We start from the raw sequence: 22,742 nt of genomic DNA, 5'->3' as shown, positions 1-22,742 counted from the left end.
CCTGGCAATGATTAATTCAGTACTTCTTTAGAAACAATTTTGATTTATATTTGTATTCCAATGAAAATTATCACAACAAAGACTAGTCTCTTCAAAATGCAACTGGGAAACCCATCATATTGTAACAACTTACATAATCCAGTGACTCAGTATAGATTGGTGTGTACCTTCAGTGGGTTTGCAAAGAAGAGGTGGACAATATGCATCCTATTGCAAAAATAGCTCAGAATAGTGCAGAAATCATACTCTAGTGAATGCATCACTGAAAGGCAAAGAGACCAGCAGTTTCAAAATGTATGTGACTGCAGCCACCAGCAGTATGTGCTTGGGGGTTGTCCAGTCCATCTAGCCCATCTCCTACAAAGCACCATATGGGTTCACTAACTGTGTACCACTTCTTCTATGGTGCACAGTTGGTGTTGTATTGGTGAAAATTGTGCACTTAAGCAATGACTATAGTGGAAACAGCTTTATACACTTTGGTAAGACCTTCTGTAATACAGAAATACCCTAGTGACCCCAAATATTAGCACTTCTAGGACATGTGACTAGTGCGGATCTAGACATCTAATATAATTTGTAAACTCTGTGACTGTGAACAATGCATAGCAATTTAGGTTTACTTTGAAAGATGCATAAATGTACCTGATAGGACTTGAAGCACCATCTGGGTCTCGTGCCATCACTGTTCCAACAATGGTTCCAATATCGATATCTTCAAGAACTTCAAATAGATATGATGGTCTGCTAAAAATCGGGTGTTCATCTACATCTTCAATAGAGATTTTCACAGCTGCTGTGTCCTTAAATGGGCCTAGATAGTAAAATCGTGGATCCATAAGGATATTCATTGCTTCAACTTTTAGTGTGTAAAGCCTTCGTGTCTCGTAATCCAGGTACTACATGAGAATGAAAAGACAGACAAACATGTTAAAAGATGCAGATTCATTGCACAAAACAAATTTAAAATATCATTAAAAGGGGGATGTCAAAGATAGATCTAAGAAAGGAAAAGCCATATGATATGAAAATCTGAATGAGAAACATTTACATGGCATCTGGTATTGCTTCTTCCCACATGGACCAATGTTGGTTACTCCTAACTGAAAAGGTATGCCTTAAAAACAGGCTTCTAGATTAAAGAACACAATTATTAGTTCATTTAAAATACAAATAATGCATTAGTGTATGATTAAAAAGAAAAATATGGATTTTGTTACAGGCAACATGCTCTGAAGATGAGTTAGCAGGTCATATGTGCAGTGGTTGGAAGAAACTAGAGAGAATTGGCGATGTGACACCAAGGGTCATATTCATAAAAGTTTGTACTGATAAAAAGAACAGGGCAAATCCATTTGCATCATTTTTACTGCTAGTGTAAATTGCACTTGTTACTTTTGCACTCTCTGCTTTGCAACACTCCCCTCAAAGAGTAGGCTAACCAGACTCTGCATTCCTTCAAACAGCTATCACAAAGTGAAGCTATTGATCTTTTCAAAGCAAGCATGCCAGTTGGCTGCTCTTCTGACCCTTGGCCACCACCATTCCTCAAGAACATTCTGTTAACTATCTCTGCTTATCATCAATAATTCTTTAACTACAGACATAACTTACGCCAGCAATTTAAAAAAGAAACCTGGACCCACATGACCCCAACAACTACAGATCAATTACAAGTTGACATTTCCTGGGCAAACTGATAGAAAAAACAGCATTTGCCAAGATATAATAATTTACTGAAGATAATTCCATACTTTCTGACTTGCAAACAGGATTCCATCCAGGAAGTAGACCGGATCTGCCCTCATCACTCTCTGGGAAGACCTTAAAACACTGAAGATCAGAACAAGGTACTGCACTACTTCTCTTGGACCTGTCAGCTGCCTTCCACACAGTAGACCATGCCACTCTAATCCAAAGACTTTACAAAGTCATAGAGGGAACATAGAGAAGACTGCTCTCGACCAGATCACATCCTACCTTCATAACAGAGCAAATTTCACCTATATTCCCCATTTGTCATCCAAGCCGTACTTCACAAAATCATGGGTCTCTCAAGACTCTATCATCTCACCCGTGGTTTTCAACATCTACATGAAGTCATTACTGACAATGATCAATTAATTTCAGCTCACATGCTATAACTATGCAGAAGGCACACAAATACTTCTTATACTCGAAAGTTCCAAAGACACTACAAACTCAAAAATCTTCAGTTGCCTCCATGCCCTTGATCAGTGGATGACATAAACTCATCTCAAATTGTTCTCGGACATTCATCAGGATCCCTAACTACACCTTGCTCCCAGGTGTAATGATTGTACCCACTGTCTAGAAAGCTACGACACCTCATGCAGGAGATCCTACCTCAGATAATATTGGAAGGGGTGTATTCCACCCTGTATTTTGTGACCTAATGCTTCTTGGTCAAGGAGAGGGGCACCACCCTTTGTAGTCACACTTACTCAAAAAAGGAACGCCAGTCCGTATGACCTATTCCAAATCCTCACCGAGCCGAACGTAAGGATGATAAATTCCCAAGACCCTTTGGGGCTTTCAAAATGGGCATTAACATGTTAGTCTTTCAATAGGTGACTCAACACATAATGGTCACGATATCACCTCATTTTATTTTTAACAATACCTGTGCTCCCCACTACTAAAGGTGAGCCACCGGGATAACACAAGGTATTTTTAGCATATTTGTCCTGATCCCCATTTTATCCCATAGTTGTTTATTAAAAACTCCCTCCTGCACTGAGTTATCAGGTGGTGGAGTCCGCTCTGGTGACACTGTCCTACCAGGGTGGGGAGAGGAAGCCGATAATGAAGCATGACACTATTAGGTGTGTGAGACTTCCCCTTCCATAAAAATGAATGACCCCCTTCATGCCACAAAAAAGGCATTAGTGATCCTCCAAAAGAGACTCCTGAAAGAACTGGAGAAAAGAGAACTAAGAAGTATTTTTGGATCTTTCCACTTGAGCAGTCACATTTGTTGGTGTACATTCTTTTTATTCTTCCACATAGGATTTTTTTTTTTTAATCAAGGTTTTAGATGAGGCAACCACACTAATAGTGACAAGAGTTTAGGAAATATGAATGTAAAATTATAACCTAAACCTAGAAAAACTCAGGGCTGGATTTAGGGTTTGGCAGATGGGGTTACTCTATCAGAAATGTGACATATTTCCCGACTACCGTACTACAATGTCCTTTGGAAATAATGGAATTGCAATACTGCAGAAGGGATATCAGACACATTTGTGGCAAAGTAACCCCCTTCACCAAACTCTAAATCAGACCCTTTGTTCTTCTTCTAAAAAAAAAAAAGAACAACATTGATTTTGCAGCACAAAAATAGCAACAATATTATAGCAATAACTTTGAAACTGGACTTTGAGATCATGTGTTTTAGTAATATACACTAAAATGAAATAAACAATACATTACAATTAACACACTATACAAGGTACACAAATAGTATTTTCCTAATCAATGGAAGAATATTTCTTAGTTAACAGCACCCTTAGCCAAAAAAATAATGAATACTGAAATTATAAGTATTTAAAACTCTTAAAAAATTATGAAATACACATTAAATACTGGGTCGCTGGGATTTGTAGACCCCCTGCTCTATGTAAGTCAAATTGCACATTTTAGAAGTCAATGTTTCAATTTCTGGTTTAAATGGTGACTTGCAGGTTGGTAACAACATATTTATTTCTTCCTTGTTAGCCCCACAATCTCTAACATTTTCCTATACATTTTGTGGGCATTATGTCTTCAAGATGAGATTAAATCATTAGCCAGCATTGTGGGCTGCCACTTTATTTCCAATTTAGACTGCACTGAGAAGAAAATGAAAATGATGCAACCTGGCATTGTTAGTGACTTCAGAGATGTGTGCATATTTTACCTGTGCTGCTCGCCGTTCCTTGTTTCTGGTTAACTAGGCACCCTTTGTTTGAATAAATTGCACAAAGGGTTTTTCTTGAACATGACCCTTTTGCAGGGTCTGACCAAGATTTGTGCCTTATGTTGTTGAAAATGCTTTTGGTGGCCTTAGGACTCTGTGCACCTTTTCCCTGGTAACCAGTGGTTAATTGTTTGTGCTCTCTCCATAATAACCTGGGACAATTAGCATGTGCCTGACTGCCATATTTAATTTACCTGTAAATCCTTAGTAAATGGCACCCCCATTACTTAAGACCTGTAGATTAAATGCTAATAGTGGGCTGCAACACTCATTGTGCCACCTACTTAAAGTAGCACTGTGAAACATGCCTCAGGCCTGCCACTGCAGCCTGAAATGCAGTTTTAAACTGCCATTTTGACCTCGTAAAAACAAACCTTTTTGCCAGGCCTAAACCTTCCTCTTTGCTATGTTTAAGTCATCCCTATGGTAGGCCCTATAGGCTCGTTAGGCAGGGTGCATTGCATTTATAAAGTAGGACATGTGAACGAAGATTTCATATGTTTTGACAGAGAAAAACTCAAAGTAATGTTTCACTGCTGTATAGTCTGGCCTCCCATTGACTAATACTGGGTGCCTTACTGCATCTAATAACTGCTAACATTAAATTGGGACAAATAGCCATATGTTATTTACACTCAATTGAAATGTAACTTAACATCTTATTTAATGGTAAAGTCAGATTGTAAGTGAGAAAATGAGACATTTAGAGAGTTGATAGTTTCTTGTCCCAACCATTAATGTCTTCTGCAAGTGTTCTAGATCAAATGACTGTGACTGGCTCTGCTACCAGGTTTTTTATATTGCTTCCTGACACTAACACAAAGGAGCCTTAGGTGTGGACAGGATTGACTATACTGGCAAGATAACTAAGAGGGAGCTATACCCAGCCCCATTTACACTTCAAACAGCTTTGCCTCCTGCACACATAAAGGAACATGAAACAAGACCATCCTGGCTTTTTACTACCCCTAGACAGGATCCTTCATAGGTGAAGGGGAAGAACTGTCTGGCACCAAAGTGAGGGTAGGACAGGGAGGCCATGCAAACAAAGGATGACACCATCTCTTTAGAACACTCATGAATGTGTGGAAGCTATGGAAGGACTACTTTCAGTCAGAAGACTGCAATGCTGCTTGACAGACTGCATTGCTGTCTGAGAAGGAATTTGGGGCTGCATGCCTTCATCCTAGGCTATCCAGACTTAGTCCAAGGATCAGTTGGCTGATCTCTTATGTGAGCTACAGGGGCACAGCAAATTTCAAAGGCCTCCCTGCAACTGCCCTGCTGGCTTGTTGTACCGGGACCTGCTGGACCTGCAATTAAACCTGCCTGAGCCCTACTGGCCTCTGCTGGAGTGAGTCCCTGATCCCCAAGATGTGCCTTTCAAGTTCCTGAATCCTTGACTGGTATCAGAGTGTATGCCTCCTCATGAAAAGGTGAAAATCCTGATGTCTGGGTTCCTCGAACCACAAACAGGCATGTTTGCATCAAGAGTCTGCCGCTGGCGATGACTTCCCAAATGAAGCACCAGTGAGAGCTGCTTGTTGCATCGACAGTGACCGCCTGCAACAACCAGCAACAGGAGACCTGCACTCTGCCGTATAGCAATGACAGCCCGCAAAGAGCACCTATGAGTTACTACAGCCATGGCTGTTAATGAACCTTCATAGGCTCTTCGAGCTACTGTGACCACCATCTGCGAACAGATGACCGCGAGTGGCACTTTGTGCTTTTAGACAGAATTTTCAATAAAAATGTGAAACTGAATGTCTCCAGTTCTACTGATTCGATTTTATTTGTTCTGGTATGATTTTTTAATTAAAAGTTTCTCTATTTTTCTAACTGCTACTTGCTCAAATCCAATGCATATGAAAAAATACAGATCTGGCAGTCATGCCTTGTCCTACATCACTCCTAAAGTGTGGATCAACTGCATGCCTCAAATAAAAGCACCCACCTAACTTTTTTTACTTCTGCAAGAATCTGAGGAACTGTCTTTTCGAGTAGTCCCACTAGGCCCTTGGTGTGGGTAGACTCACACTTTCCAGGATACCCTTCTGGGTGTTAGGGCACTCTGCTAATCTGCATAACATAACATGTGCATAACATACGATAACAAGTTGGCTTGAGATTTTTCTTCTGTTGAGTGTTCATGTTAATTCTGTTTGAGAGCAGCATAAATGCTTTACACATTGCCTCTATGTCAAGCTTGACTGTTTTGTGCCATTCTACCAGAGGGTTAAACACAGGATAATTTAGTGACTTTTGTGATTCACCCTGACAAGGATTGTGGTTGTTGCCTGAGTGGGGCTCCAAACCCCTCAACCAATATCCTATTTCTCACAGTTTCTCTCAAGCATGGAAAACTTTATCATGCATATACTTTCATTTTAATGTTCTCACTCAGTTCAAGCTATGTAATGCCAGATGATCACACTGTGAAAAAATGGTTACTTAGTTCGGCTTTTATTTCGATATCTCACTGATTTGGTCTTGATTTAGTGTTAACAAGCCTTAATTGTGAACAGAAACAATGTACAAATGGTTGCAAATGTAAAACAACACAGCATAAAGAGTAGAGTAAAGTTAATTAAGGAAAATAGCTCTTGCATACAAATCCAGTGACTGAGTATGTAGTATTGGAGTCACTGTAATAACCATTAATAGCAATATTATTGTAATACAGTATCATGGAACTTCATACTCATTCATTGCGTTTCTATGTAAGGCTAAGTTAATTACTAAAGTTTACACTGAGGACCCCGGGCGTAGTAATGAGGCCATTCACTAAGCAGCCAATCAGCTCCTTATTGACACTGAGTTGTTCTGGGCCTATGTTTTGATTGGTTTATTAACTTACAGGGATTGGAAAACAGTCTGCAGTGATTTCAATCAGCTACATGAGTATAAACTGCTTCCTAGCTGGCACAAGAAGACACTTGCTTTACTGATCAAGTATGGCCCACGAAATGTGTAATGATTTCAAGAGAGGGGGTTGCTCCACAGTTCTATAAATTACCTGTGACTATGCTGTTTTGTCATGAGTGCTTTTACAAGGATTCCTAATAGTTATGCGGGAAATGCATCATATAGAAGATTGTTTTACAATTTTTGCTCTTTTTTTTATGTAAATGTGCTCAAAAGATGACCTGTCATAAAACCATTGTGTCTTGAAAAAATCCTTATTGAAAGTCAAGTATGTCTGCTGGTAAATAACAATACAGGAAATATTTCGAAAAGCCTCGGAAAAAGATGAGGAATTTAGTCCACTATGTTAATTTTCAGGTTAACTGGACGTCCCAAAAATCCTGGGGATTTCTCCTGAAAATCTATGATGTAAATATTTTCATAAGTCCCCCTTCTCCTTTATTTGTCCCTGAGCCAACCCACTTTCCTAATATGTCTGCAATTTATATTTGTACTCTTACCTTTATGAACTTACGAGTTTGTGTTTAGGTTTGTGGGTCTACCTTGTAATTTGTATGGCTTTGCCAGTGACAGCCTCTTCATCCACCACAACCTGAACATATCATGGAGAAACATCCATAACATAGATACCTTTCCTATTATAATTAGCCATTATAAACCTAGTACACCAATAATACCAATTCTGCGATGCAGGACGTGGAATTTCAAAACATAGGCCAGAGTGACAGAGTCACCCTGTGGGAGGGAATACACACCATATTTATAAATGACCATCAAACATGGTCATTTATAAGGCCTTGGTAGGAACTGTGTCAATGCATTTTCCTGTTTGGTGCAGAGCTCTGTCAGCAAGACAGAGCCCTGTACCAAACAGATTCCTGTTTTGATCTTTGTAAAGAAAATCCTGAAACAGGATCTTCTTTTGGAAACAAAATACAATCCTCCCTCGCCAAGGGAATTCTCTCCTATAGTGAGGGGAGCATTTAACAGTCTTTACTACCCCTTACCACCAGGGTTTTCCTGGCTGTTGTAGGCAGTGAAAACTGACCTGTAATTTCACCGATCTAAATTAGGTGTGCAGAATGACAGGTCAGCCTCCAATGACTCATAGTGGAGGTGGAGTAGTCTTTGCCATGATTAATCCTGGAGTCCATCAACATATCTTGGTGGTAAGGATACTCTATTTTTGATGTGACAGAGTATTCTTGCTGCCAAGAATTAAATAGGGCCCATTGTTTCTTTTCCTAATAATTTGTAAAAAAAAAAGGCATTCAAACAGACCTCATAAAGAACAAAGGCAAGTAGTGGTATTTGGGACGGGCAGAATTAATATCTGCCTTTGTGCTCTTTTATAAAAGTATAATTTTCCAATTTATTTTCAAGGAAGCTAGTCATTAAAAATCATCTCTGTTATGCACAAGTGTACGTTTCCTAGAATTGTAATGACACATGCTGAATAGGCTTAAAATATATTTAACTTTTTTGAAATCCTGAAAGCTATTTGCAAATGTCACAGAACCCCACTTGAGGAAGGATTTAGATATCATGATATGCTTTCTATAAAGGGTCCAAAGTGTTGAGGAATATCGGATTGCTACTCAAATAATGAAACCCATAGGGTGAGGTGCTGAAAAGTATAGATTGTGGTATATTCTGAACAACTTCAGTCAAATACACAAAAACACTGAATCAAAACACATAAAAACTGATTGAGCAATGGTTTTCTGTTTTGATGTCATTTCCATTACAAATGTAGTAACTAAAAATAAAACAGGCAAGAAACATAAGCAAATAACAGGAGTTTTTGGGATAGTGGGAGCCTTCTGTATTGTAGCTATTGCAAAATGGGTTCCACTCATTTAACCCGTTCTGCGCCCAGGACGTAATGGTTACGTCCTGAGGCACAGTGCTGCTGTGCCCAGGACGTAACCATTACGTCCTGGTCACAGAGCCCAGAGGGAGCGCTAGTGCTCCCTCTGTGGGGTTCCCCCCACCCCCCCAAGTCAGGGATGGAAGGGGAAGCCCTTCCCCTTCCACCCCGACACCCCCAAGCCCCCCAACCCCCCTGTGGCGCTGATTAGTCACAGGGTCTCCCCCATCTTCCAGCGCGATTGAAAGAGAAATGCTAAGCGTTTCTCTTTCAATCCCGCGGGGGAGGCCAGGAGAGGCTTCAAAGGGAAGGAAATGTATTTCCTTCCCTTTGAAGTCTCTCCCAGGGTTTCAAAATCCGGCTTTTGAAACCCCACTAGACACCAAGGATTTTTATTTATTTTTTTAAATGGACATAAGGGAGCGACCCCTTGGGCAAGGGTCGCTCCCGGGGGGGGCATTTTTTTGGGAAGGCCTTTTCTGCCCCAAGGGTCGCTCCCCTAGGGGGCAAATTATATTTAGGCCATTTCTGCCCCCCTTGGGGCCAAAATTGGCCTATTTTGATGAGGCCAATCTGCACCCAAGGGGGGCAGAAACCACTAGATACCAGGGTTTTTTTTTTTTACGTGAATTTCACGCAAGGGGAGCGACCCCTTAAGCAAGGGTCGCTCCCTGGGGGGGGGGGGAATTATTTTAGGCCATTTCTGCCCCCCGGGGGGTAGATCAGCCTATTTTGATTAGGCTGATCTGCCCCCAAGGGGGGCAGAAACCACTAGGCACCAGGGATTTTTTGTTTGTTTTTGTTTTACAGATGGGGAGCAACCCCTTGGACAAGGGTCGCTCCCCTGGAGGGGCAAATTGTATTTAGGCCATTTCTGCCCGCTTTGGGGGCAGATCGGCCGATTTTAGGTCAATCTGCCCCCAAGGGGGGCAGAAATCACTAGGCACCAGGGATCTTTTTTTTGCGCCAGTGTCACGCAAGGGGAGCAACCTTGTAGGCAAGGGTCGCTCCCCGGGGGGGGGGGGCAAATTTATTTTAGGGGGGCAGAAACCTCTAGGCACCAGGGATTTTTTTTTGTTTGTTTTGTTTTTTTAGAGATGGGGAGCGACCCATTAGTCAAGGGTCGCTCCCCTGGGGGGCAAATTGTATTTAGACCATTTCTGCCCCCCTTGGGGGCAGATAGGCCGATTTTAGGTCAATCTGCCCCCAAGGGGGCAGAAACCACTAGCCACCGGGGACGCCAATGTCACGCAAGGGGAGTGACCCTGTAGGCAAGGGTCGCTCCTGGGAGGGGGGGTTGGGTGGGTCAAATTTATTTTAGGCCATTTCTGCCCCCCCGTGGGCAGATCGGCCTATTGTTATTAGGCCGATCTGCCCCCAGGGGGGGCAAAAACCTCTAGGCGCCAGGGCAAATTGTTTTTTTGTGTTTTATTTTTTTATTTTTTATTTTTAGAGATGGGGAGCGACCCATTAGGCAAGGGTCGCTCCCCTGGGGGGCAAATTGTATTTAGACCATTTCTGCCCCCCTTGGGGGCAGATTGGCCGATTGTAGGTCAATCTGCCCCCAAGGGGGCAGAAACCACTAGGCACCGGGGATTTTGATTTTGGCGCCAATGTCACGCAGGGGAGCGACCCCGTAGGCAAGGGTCACTCCCGGGAGGGTGGGGGGCAAATTTATTTTAGGCCATTTCTGCCCCCCCCGGGGCAGATCGGCCTATTGTTATTAGGCCGATCTGCCCCCAGGGGGGGCAGAAACCTCTAGGCGCCAGGGCAAATTGTTTTTTTGTGTTTTTTGTTTGTTTGTTTTTTAGAGATGGGGAGCGACCCATTAGGCAAGGGTCGCTCCCCTGGGGGGCAAATTGTATTTAAACCATGTCTGCCCCCCTTGGGGACAGATTGGCCAATTGTAGGTCAATCTTGCCCCAAGGGGACAGAAACCACTAGGCACCGGGGATTTTTTTTTTTGCGCCAATGTCACGCAGGGGGAGCGACCCCGTAGGCAAGGGTCGATCCGAGGGGGGTGGGGGGTAAATTTATTTTAGGACATTTCTGCCCCCCTGGGGGCAGATCGGCCTATTGTTATTAGGCCGATCTGCCCCCAGGGGGGGCAGAAACCTCTAGGCGCCAGGGCAAATTGTTTTTTTTTTTTGTTTGTTTGTTTTTTTAGAGATGGGGAGCGACCCATTAGTCAAGGGTCGCTCCCCTGGGGGGCAAATTGTATTTAGACCATTTCTGCCCCGGCCGATTTTAGGTCAATCTGCCCCCAAGGGGGCAGAAACCACTAGGCACCGGGGATTTTTTTTTTGGCGCCAATGTCACGCAAGGGGAGTGACCCTGTAGGCAAGGGTCGCTCCTGGGGGGGGGGGTTGGGGGGTTTGGGGGGGGTCAAATTTATTTTAGGCCATTTCTGCCCCCCCCCGTGGGCAGATCGGCCTATTGTTATTAGGCCTATCTGCCCCCCCCCCAGAAACCTCTAGGCGCCAGGGCAAATTGTTTTTTTGTGTTTTATTTTTTTATTTTTTATTTTTAGAGATGGGGAGCGACCCATTAGGCAAGGGTCGCTCCCCTGGGGGGCAATTTGTATTTAGACCATTTCTGCCCCCCTTGGGGGCAGATTGGCCGATTGTAGGTCAATCTGCCCCCAAGGGGGCAGAAACCACTAGGCACCGGGGATTTTGATTTTGGCGCCAATGTCACGCAGGGGAGCGACCCCGTAGGCAAGGGTCGCTCCCGGGAGGATAAATTTATTTTAGGCCATTTCTGCACCCCCCCCCCCCGGGCAGATCGGCCTATTGTTATTAGGCCGATCTGCCCCCGGGGGGGGCAGAAACATCTAGGCGCCAGGGCAAATTGTTTTTTTGTGGTTTTTTTTTGTTTGTTTTTTAGAGATGGGGAGAGACCCATTAGGCAAGGGTCGCTCCCCTGGGGGGCAAATTGTATTTAAACCATTTCTGCCCCCCTTGGGGACAGATTGGCCAATTGTAGGTCAATCTTGCCCCAAGGGGACAGAAACCACTAGGCACCGGGGATTTTTCTTTTTGCGCCAATGTCACGCAGGGGGAGCGACCCCGTAGGCAAGGGTCGATCCCAGGGGGGTGGGGGGGAAATTTATTTTAGGCCATTTCTGCCCCCCCCGGGGGCAGATCGGCCTATTGCTATTAGGCCGATCTGCCCCCAGGGGGGGCAGAAACCTCTAGGCGCCAGGGCAAATTGTTTTTTTTTTTGTTTGTTTGTTTTTTTAGAGATGGGGAGCGACCCATTAGGCAAGGGTCGCTCCCCTGGGGGGCAAATTGTATTTAGACCATTTCTGCCCCCCTTGGGGACAGATTGGCCAATTTTAGGTCAATCTGCCCCCAAGGGGGGCAGAAACCACTAGGCACCAGGGATCTTTTTTTTTTGCGTCGTCACGCAAGGGGAGCGACCTTGTAGGCAAGGGTCGCTCCCCAGGGGGGCAGAGGGGGGGCAAATTTATTTTAGGCCATTTCTGCCCCCCCGGGGGCAGATCGGCCTTTTGTTATTAGGCTGATCTGCCCCCAGGGGGGGCAGAAACCTCTAGGCACCAGGGATTTTTTTTTTTTGTTTGTTTTTTTAGAGATGGGGAGCGACCCATTAGTCAAGGGTCGCTCCCCTGGGGGGCAAATTTATTTTAGGCCATTTCTGCCCCCCCCGGGGCAGATCGGCCTATTGTTATTAGGCCGATCTGCCCCCAGGGGGGGCAGAAACCTCTAGGCGCCAGGGCAAATTGTTTTTTTGTGTTTTTTGTTTGTTTGTTTTTTAGAGATGGGGAGCGACCCATTAGGCAAGGGTCGCTCCCCTGGGGGGCAAATTGTATTTAAACCATGTCTGCCCCCCTTGGGGACAGATTGGCCAATTGTAGGTCAATCTTGCCCCAAGGGGACAGAAACCACTAGGCACCGGGGATTTTTTTTTTTGCGCCAATGTCACGCAGGGGGAGCGACCCCGTAGGCAAGGGTCGATCCGAGGGGGGTGGGGGGGAAATTTATTTTAGGACATTTCTGCCCCCCTGGGGGCAGATCGGCCTATTGTTATTAGGCCGATCTGCCCCCAGGGGGGGCAGAAACCTCTAGGCGCCAGGGCAAATTGTTTTTTTTTTTGTTTGTTTGTTTTTTTAGAGATGGGGAGCGACCCATTAGTCAAGGGTCGCTCCCCTGGGGGGCAAATTGTATTTAGACCATTTCTGCCCCGGCCGATTTTAGGTCAATCTGCCCCCAAGGGGGCAGAAACCACTAGGCACCGGGGATTTTTTTTTTGGCGCCAATGTCACGCAAGGGGAGTGACCCTGTAGGCAAGGGTCGCTCCTGGGGGGGGGGGTTGGGGGGTTTGGGGGGGGTCAAATTTATTTTAGGCCATTTCTGCCCCCCCGTGGGCAGATCGGCCTATTGTTATTAGGCCTATCTGCCCCCCCCCCCAGAAACCTCTAGGCGCCAGGGCAAATTGTTTTTTTGTGTTTTATTTTTTTATTTTTTATTTTTAGAGATGGGGAGCGACCCATTAGGCAAGGGTCGCTCCCCTGGGGGGCAATTTGTATTTAGACCATTTCTGCCCCCCTTGGGGGCAGATTGGCCGATTGTAGGTCAATCTGCCCCCAAGGGGGCAGAAACCACTAGGCACCGGGGATTTTGATTTTGGCGCCAATGTCACGCAGGGGAGCGACCCCGTAGGCAAGGGTTGCTCCCGGGAGGATAAATTTATTTTAGGCCATTTCTGCACCCCCCCCCCCCCCGGGCAGATCGGCCTATTGTTATTAGGCCGATCTGCCCCCGGGGGGGGCAGAAACCTCTAGGCGCCAGGGCAAATTGTTTTTTTGTGGTTTTTTTTTGTTTGTTTTTTAGAGATGGGGAGAGACCCATTAGGCAAGGGTCGCTCCCCTGGGGGGCAAATTGTATTTAAACCATTTCTGCCCCCCTTGGGGACAGATTGGCCAATTGTAGGTCAATCTTGCCCCAAGGGGACAGAAACCACTAGGCACCGGGGATTTTTCTTTTTGCGCCAATGTCACGCAGGGGGAGCGACCCCCGTAGGCAAGGGTCGATCCCAGGGGGGTGGGGGGGAAATTTATTTTAGGCCATTTCTGCCCCCCCCCGGGGGCAGATCGGCCTATTGCTATTAGGCCGATCTGCCCCCAGGGGGGGCAGAAACCTCTAGGCGCCAGGGCAAATTGTTTTTTTTTTTGTTTGTTTGTTTTTTTAGAGATGGGGAGCGACCCATTAGGCAAGGGTCGCTCCCCTGGGGGGCAAATTGTATTTAGACCATTTCTGCCCCCCTTGGGGACAGATTGGCCAATTTTAGGTAAATCTGCCCCCAAGGGGGGCAGAAACCACTATGCACCAGGGATTGTTTTTTTTTGCGTAGTCACGCAAGGGGAGCGACCTTGTAGGCAAGGGTCGCTCCCCAGGGGGGCAGAGGGGGGGCAAATTTATTTTAGGCCATTTCTGCCCCCCCGGGGGCAGATCGGCCTTTTGTTATTAGGCTGATCTGCCCCCAGGGGGGGCAGAAACCTCTAGGCACCAGGGATTTTTTTTTTTGTTTGTTTTTTTAGAGATGGGGAGCGACCCATTAGTCAAGGGTCGCTCCCCTGGGGGGCAAATTGTATTTAGACCATTTCTGCCCCCCTTGGGGGCAGATAGGCCGATTTTAGGTCAATCTGCCCCTAAGAGGGCAGAAACCACTAGGCACCGGGGAATTTTTTTTTGGCACCAATGTCACGCAAGGGGAGTGACCCTGTAGGCAAGGGTCGCTCCTGGGGGGGGGTCAAATTTATTGTAGGCCATTTCTGCCCCCCCGTGGGCAGATCGGCCTATTGTTATTAGGCCAATCTGCCCCCAGGGGGGGCAGAAACCTCTAGGCGCCAGGGCAAATTGTTTTTTTGTGTTTTATTTTTTTATTTTTTATTTTTAGAGATGGGGAGCGACCCATTAGGCAAGGGTCGCTCCCCTGGGGGGCGAATTGTATTTAGACCATTTCTGCCCCCCTTGGGGGCAGATTGGCCGATTGTAGGTCAATCTGCCCCCAAGGGGGCAGAAACCACTAGACACCAGGGATCTTTTTTTTTGCGTCGTCACGCAAGGGGAGCGACCTTGTAGGCAAGGGTCGCTCCCCAGGGGGGCAAATTAATTTTAGGCCATTTCTGCCCCCCGTGGGCAGATCGGCCTATTGTTATTAGGCCAATCTGCCCCCAGGGGGGGCCGAAACCTCTAGGCGCCAGGGCAAATTGTTTTTTTGTGTTTTATTTTTTTATTTTTTATTTTTAGAGATGGGGAGCGACCCATTAGGCAAGGGTCGCTCCCCTGGGGGGCAAATTGTATTTAGACCATTTCTGCCCCCCTTGGGGGCAGATTGGCCGATTGTAGGTCAATCTGCCCACAAGGGGGCAGAAACCACTAGGCACCGGGGATTTTGATTTTGGCGCCAATGTCACGCAGGGGAGCGACCCCGTAGGCAAGGGTCGCTCCCGGGAGGGTGGGGGGGCAAATTTATTTTAGGCCATTTCTGCCCCCCCGGGGCAGATCGGCCTATTGTTATTAGGCCGATCTGCCCCCAGGGGGGGGAGAAACCTCTAGGCGCCAGGGCAAATTGTTTTTTTGTGTTTTTTTTTTGTTTGTTTTTTAGAGATGGGGAGAGACCCATTAGTCAAGGGTCGCTCCCCTGGGGGGCAAATTGTATTTAGACCATTTCTGCCCCCCTTGGGGGCAGATAGGCCGATTTTAGGTCAATCTGCCCCCAAGGGGGCAGAAACCACTAGGCACCGTGGATTTTTTTTTTGGCGCCAATGTCACGCAAGGGGAGTGACCCTGTAGGCAAGGGTCACTCCTGGGGGGGGGTTAGGGGGGTTGGGGGGGGGGTCAAATTTATTTTAGGCCATTTCTGCCCCCCCGTGGGCAGATCGGCCTATTGTTATTAGGCCGATCTGCCCCCAGGGGGGGCAGAAACCTCTAGGCGCCAGGGCAAATTGTTTTTTTGTGTTTTATTTTTTTATTTTTTATTTTTTATTTTTAGAGATGGGGAGCGACCCATTAGGCAAGGGTCGCTCCCCTGGGGGGCAAATTGTATTTAGACCATTTCTGCCCCCCTTGGGGGCAGATTGGCCGATTGTAGGTCAATCTGCCCCCAAGGGGGCAGAAACCACTAGGCACCGGGGATTTTGATTTTGGCTCCAATGTCACGCAGGGGAGCGACCCCGTAGGCAAAGGTCGCTCCCTGGAGGGTGGGGGGCAAATTTATTTTAGGCCATTTCTGCCCCCCCGGGGCAGATCGGCCTATTGTTATTAGGCCGATCTGCCCCCGGGGGGGGCAGAAACCTCTAGGCGCCAGGGCAAATTGTTTTTTTGTGTTTTTTTTGTTTGTTTTTTAGAGATGGGGAGCGACCCATTAGGCAAGGGTCGCTCCCCTGGGGGGCAAATTGTATTTAAACCATTTCTGCCCCTCTTGGGGACAGATTGGCCAATTGTAGGTCAATCTTGCCCCAAGGGGACAGAAACCACTAGACACCAGGGATCTTTTTTTTTGCGTCGTCACGCAAGGGGAGCGACCTTGTAGGCAAGGGTCGCTCCCCAGGGGGGCAAATTAATTTTAGGCCATTTCTGCCCCCCGTGGGCAGATCGGCCTATTGTTATTAGGCCAATCTGCCCCCAGGGGGGGGCCGAAACCTCTAGGCGCCAGGGCAAATTGTTTTTTTGTGTTTTATTTTTTTATTTTTTATTTTTAGAGATGGGGAGCGACCCATTAGGCAAGGGTCGCTCCCCTGGGGGGCAAATTGTATTTAGACCATTTCTGCCCCCCTTGGGGGCAGATTGGCCGATTGTAGGTCAATCTGCCCACAAGGGGGCAGAAACCACTAGGCACCGGGGATTTTGATTTTGGCGCCAATGTCACGCAGGGGAGCGACCCCGTAGGCAAGGGTCGCTCCCGGGAGGGTGGGGGGGCAAATTTATTTTAGGCCATTTCTGCCCCCCCGGGGCAGATCGGCCTATTGTTATTAGGCCGATCTGCCCCCAGGGGGGGGAGAAACCTCTAGGCGCCAGGGCAAATTGTTTTTTTGTGTTTTTTTTTTGTTTGTTTTTTAGAGATGGGGAGAGACCCATTAGTCAAGGGTCGCTCCCCTGGGGGGCAAATTGTATTTAGACCATTTCTGCCCCCCTTGGGGGCAGATAGGCCGATTTTAGGTCAATCTGCCCCCAAGGGGGCAGAAACCACTAGGCACCGTGGATTTTTTTTTTTGGCGCCAATGTCACGCAAGGGGAGTGACCCTGTAGGCAAGGGTCACTCCTGGGGGGGGGTTAGGGGGGTTGGGGGGGGGGTCAAATTTATTTTAGGCCATTTCTGCCCCCCCGTGGGCAGATCGGCCTATTGTTATTAGGCCGATCTGCCCCCAGGGGGGGCAGAAACCTCTAGGCGCCAGGGCAAATTGTTTTTTTGTGTTTTATTTTTTTATTTTTTATTTTTTATTTTTAGAGATGGGGAGCGACCCATTAGGCAAGGGTCGCTCCCCTGGGGGGCAAATTGTATTTAGACCATTTCTGCCCCCCTTGGGGGCAGATTGGCCGATTGTAGGTCAATCTGCCCCCAAGGGGGCAGAAACCACTAGGCACCGGGGATTTTGATTTTGGCTCCAATGTCACGCAGGGGAGCGACCCCGTAGGCAAAGGTCGCTCCCTGGAGGGTGGGGGGCAAATTTATTTTAGGCCATTTCTGCCCCCCCGGGGCAGATCGGCCTATTGTTATTAGGCCGATCTGCCCCCGGGGGGGGCAGAAACCTCTAGGCGCCAGGGCAAATTGTTTTTTTGTGTTTTTTTTGTTTGTTTTTTAGAGATGGGGAGCGACCCATTAGGCAAGGGTCGCTCCCCTGGGGGGCAAATTGTATTTAAACCATTTCTGCCCCTCTTGGGGACAGATTGGCCAATTGTAGGTCAATCTTGCCCCAAGGGGACAGAAACCACTAGGCACCGGGGATTATTTTTTGTGTGCCAATGTCACGCAGGGGGAGCGACCCCGTAGGCAAGGGCTGATCCCAGGGGGGTGGGGGGGAAATTTATTTTTGGCCATTTCTGCCCCCCCCGGGGGCAGATCGGCCTATTGTTATTAGGCCGATCTGCCCCCATGGGGGGCAGAAACCTCTAGGCGCCAGGGCAAATTGTTTGTTTTTTTGTTTGTTTGTTTTGTTAGAGTTGGGGAGCGACCCATTAGGCAAGGGTCGCTCCCCTGGGGGGCAAATTGTATTTAGACCATTTCTGCCCCCCTTGGGGGCAGATTGGCCAATTTTAGGTCAATCTGCCCCCAAGGGGGCAGAAACCACTAGGCACCGGGGATTTTTTTTGGGGCGCCAATGTCACGCAGGGGGAGCGACCCCGTAGGCAAGGGTCGCTCCCTGGGTGTGGGGTTGGGGCAGTGCAAATTTATTTTAGGCCATTTCTTCCCCCGGGGGCAGATCGGCCTATTGTTATTAGGCCGATCAGCCCCCAGGGGGGTGCAGAAACCTCTAGGCGCCAGGGCAAATTGTTTTTTGTTTTTTTGTTTTTTTTTGTTTGTTTGTTTTTTTAGAGATGGGGATCGACCCCTGAGGCAAGGGTTGCTCCCCTGGAGGGGCAAATTGTATTTAGGCCATTTCTGCCCGCTTTGGGGCAGATCGGCTGATTTTAGGTCAATCTGCCCCCAAGGGGGGCAGAAACCACTAGGCACCAGGGATCTTTTTTTTTGCGTCGTCACGCAAGGGGAGCGACCTTGTAGGCAAGGGTCGCTCCCCAGGGGGGCAAATTTATTTTAGGCCATTTCTGCCCCCCCGGGGAGCAGATCGGCCTATTGGTTTTAGGCCGATCTGCCCCCAGGGGGGCAGAAACCTGTAGGCGCAAGGGCAAATTTTTTGTTTGTGTTTTTTTTTTGTTCGTTTGTTTTTTTAGAGATGGGGAGCGACCCATTAGGCAAGGGTCGCTCCCTTGGGGGGCAAATTGTATTTAGACCATTTCTGCCCCCCTTGGGGGCAGATTGCCCGATTTTAGGTCAATCTGCCCCCAAAGGGGCAGAAACCACTAGGCACCGGGGATTTTTTTTTTGGCGGCAATGTCACGCAGGGGGAGCGACCCCGTAGGCAAGGGACACTCCGGGGGGGGGGGCTTGGGGGGTGGGGGGACAAATTTATTTTAGGCCATTTCTGCCTCCCCTGGAGCCGGCTGAGCTAGAGGCCAAAATCCACAGGTAGGCACTGTTTTCTATGAAAAAATGTGATGTGTCCACGTTGTGTTTTGGGCCATTTCCTGTTGCGGGCTCTAGGCCTACCCACACAAGTGAGGTATCATTTTTATCGGGAGACTTGGGGGAACGCTAGGTGGAAGGAAATTTGTGGCTCCTCTCAGATTCCAGAACTTTCTGTCACCGAAATGTGAGGAAAACGTGTTTTTTTAGCCAAATTTTGAGGTTTTCAAAGGATTCTGGGTAACAGAACCTGGTCAGAGCCCCACAAGTCACCCAATCTTGGATTCCCCTGGGTTTCTAGTTTTCAAAAATGTGCTGGTTTGCTAGGTTTCCCCAGGTGCAGGCTGAGCTAGAGGCCAAAATCCACAGGTAGGCACTGTTTTCTATGAAAAAATGTGATGTGTCCATGTTGTGTTTTGGGCAATTTACTGTCGCGGGCGCTAGGCCTACCCACACAAGTGAGGTATCATTTTTATCGGGAGACTTGGGGGAATGCTGGGTGGAAGCAAATTTGTGGCTCCTCTCAGATTCCAGAACTTTCTGTCACCGAAATGTGAGGAAAATGTGTTTTTTAAGCCAGATTTTGAGGTTTGCAAAGGATTCTGGGTAACAGAACCTGGTCAGAGGCCCACAAGTCACCCCATCTTGGATTCCCCTAGGTCTCTAGTTTTCAAAAATGCACAGGTTTGGTAGGTTTCCCTAGGTGCCGGCTGAGCTAGAGGCCAAAATCTACAGGTAGGCACTTTGCAAAAAACACCTCTGTTTTCTTTCAAAAAATGTAATGTGTCCACGTTGTGTTTTGGGGCATTTCCTGTCACGGGCGCTAGGCCTACCCACACAAGTGAGGTATCATTTTTATCGGGAGACTTGGGGGAACGCTGGGTAGAAGGACATTTTTGGCTCCTCTGAGATTCCAGAACTTTCTGTCACCGAAATGTGAGGAAAACGTGTTTTTTTAGCCAAATTTTGAGGTTTGCAAAGGATTCTGGGTAACAGAACCTGGTCAGAGCCCCACAAGTCACCCCATCTTGGATTCCCCTAGGTCTCTAGTTTTCAGAAATGCACAGGTTTGGTAAGTTTCCCTAGGTGCCGGCTGAGCTAAAGGCCAAAATCTACAGGTAGGCACTTTGCAAAAAACACCTCTGTTTTCTTTCAAAAAATGTGATGTGTCCACGTTGTGTTTTGGGGCATTTCCTGTCACGGGCGCTAGGCCTACCCACACAAGTGAGGTATCATTTTTATCGGGAGACTTGGGGGAACGCTGGGTGGAAGGAAATTTGTGGCTCCTCTCAGATTCCAGAACTTTCTGTCACCGAAATGTGAGGAAAACGTGTTTTTTTAGCCAAATTTTGAGGTTTGCAAAGGATTCTGGGTAACAGAACCTGGTCAGAGCCCCACAAGTCACCCCATCTTGGATTCCCCTAGGTCTCTAGTTTTCAGAAATGCACAGGTGTGGTAGGTTTCCCTAGGTGCCGGCTGAGCTAGAGGCCAAAATCTACAGGTAGGCACTTTGCAAAAAACACCTCTGTTTTCTTTCAAAAAATGTGATGTGTGCACATTGTGTTTTGGGGCATTTCCTGTCACGGGCGCCAGGCCTACCCACACAAGTGAGGTATCATTTTTATCGGGAGACTTGGGGGAACGCTGGGTGGAAGGAAATTTGTGGCTCCTCTCAGATTCCAGAAATTTCTGTCACCGAAATGTGAGGAAAACGTGTTTTTTGAGCCAAATATTGAGGTTTGCAAAGGATTCTGGGTAACAGAACCTGGTCAGAGCCCCACAAGTCACTCCATCTTGGATTCCCCTAGGTCTCTAGTTTTCAGAAATGCACAGGTTTGGTAGGTTTCCCTAGGTGCCGGCTGAGCTAGAGGCCAAAATCTACAGGTAGGCACTTTGCAAAAAACACCTCTGTTTTCTTTCAAAAAATGTGATGTGTCCACGTTGTGTTTTGGGGCATTTCCTGTCACGGGCGCTAGGCCTACCCACACAAGTGAGGTATCATTTTTATCGGGAGACTTGGGGGAACGCTGGGTGGAAGGAAATTTGTGGCTACTCTCAGATTCCAGAAATTTCTGTCACCGAAATGTGAGGAAAACGTGTTTTTTTTGCCAAATATTGAGGTTTGCAAAGGATTCTGGGTAACAGAACCTGGTCAGAGCCTCACAAGTCACCCCATCTAGGATTCCCCTAGGTCTCTAGTTTTAAAAAATGCACAGGTTTGGTAGGTTTCCCTAGGTGGCGGCTGAGCTAGAGGCCAAAATCTACAGGTAGGCACTTTGCAAAAAACAACTCTGTTTTCTTTCAAAAAATGTGATGTGTGCACGTTGTGTTTTGGGGCATTTCCTTTCACGGGCGCTAGGCCTACCCACACAAGTGAGGTATCATTTTTATCGGGAGACTTGGGGGAACGCTGGGTAGAAGGAAATTTGTGGCTCCTCTAAGATTCCAGAACTTTCTGTCACCGAAATGTGAGGAAAACGTGTTTTTTGAGCCAAATTTTGAGGTTTGCAAAGGATTCTGGGTAACAGAACCTGGTCAGAGCCCCACAAGTCACTCCATCTTGGATTCCCCTAGGTCTCTAGTTTTCAGAAATGCACAGGTTTGGTAGGTTTCCCTAGGTGCCGGCTGAGCTAGAGGCCAAAATCTACAGGTAGGCACTTTGCAAAAAACACCTCTGTTTTCTTTCAAAAAATGTGATGTGTCCACGTTGTGTTTTGGGGCATTTCCTGTCACGGGCGCTAGGCCTACCCACACAAGTGAGGTATCATTTTTATCGGGAGACTTGGGGGAACGCTGGGTGGAAGGAAATTTGTGGCTCCTCTCAGATTCCAGAAATTTCTGTCACCGAAATGTGAGGAAAACGTGTTTTTTGAGCCAAATATTGAGGTTTGCAAAGGATTCTGGGTAACAGAACCTGGTCAGAGCCCCACAAGTCACTCCATCTTGGATTCCCCTAGGTCTCTAGTTTTCAGAAATGCACAGGTTTGGTAGGTTTCCCTAGGTGCCGGCTGAGCTAGAGGCCAAAATCTACAGGTAGGCACTTTGCAAAAAACACCTCTGTTTTCTTTCAAAAAATGTGATGTGTCCACGTTGTGTTTTGGGGCATTTCCTGTCACGGGCGCTAGGCCTACCCACACAAGTGAGGTATCATTTTTATCGGGAGACTTGGGGGAACGCTGGGTGGAAGGAAATTTGTGGCTCCTCTCAGATTCCAGAACTTTCTGTCACCAAAATGTGAGGAAAACGTGTTTTTTTAGCCAAATTTTGAGGTTTGCAAAGGATTCTGGGTAACAGAACCTGGTCAGAGCCCCACAAGTCACCCCATCTTGGATTCCCCTAGGTCTCTAGTTTTCAGAAATGCACAGGTTTGGTAGGTTTCCCTAGGTGCCGGCTGAGCTAGAGGCCAAAATCTACAGGTAGGCACTTTGCAAAAAACACCTCTGTTTTCTTTCAAAAAATGTGATGTGTGCACATTGTGTTTTGGGGCATTTCCTGTCACGGGCGCTAGGCCTACCCACACAAGTGAGGTATCTTTTTTATCGGGAGACTTAGGGGAACGCTGGGTGGAAGGAAATTTGTGGCTACTCTCAGATTCCAGAAATTTCTGTCACCGAAATGTGAGGAAAACGTGTTTTTTTTGCCAAATATTGAGGTTTGCAAAGGATTCTGGGTAACAGAACCTGGTCAGAGCCTCACAAGTCACCCCATCTAGGATTCCCCTAGGTCTCTAGTTTTCAAAAATGCACAGGTTTGGTAGGT

At 47.0% G+C, this 22,742-nt stretch overlaps 1 protein-coding gene across 4 annotated transcripts in view; it reads right to left on the bottom strand.

The window, feature by feature from the left end:
• Positions 1-22,742, bottom strand: part of LOC138269492 (cadherin-10-like) — a 1,023,955-nt gene that overhangs the window by 157,506 nt on the left and 843,707 nt on the right. For all 4 annotated transcript variants that reach the window (XM_069218802.1, XM_069218801.1, XM_069218800.1 and 1 more), the window contains one exon: positions 646-899. In XM_069218802.1, coding sequence (XP_069074903.1) covers positions 646-899 — 254 coding nt within the window. The remainder of the gene's footprint in view (positions 1-645; positions 900-22,742) is intronic.

This window comes from Pleurodeles waltl, chromosome 2_1 (genome assembly GCF_031143425.1).
Source record: "Pleurodeles waltl isolate 20211129_DDA chromosome 2_1, aPleWal1.hap1.20221129, whole genome shotgun sequence".
Taxonomy (NCBI): domain Eukaryota; kingdom Metazoa; phylum Chordata; class Amphibia; order Caudata; family Salamandridae; genus Pleurodeles; species Pleurodeles waltl.
Note: the sequence above shows the minus strand (reverse complement) of the source record. Positions and strands in the feature narration are given on the sequence as shown.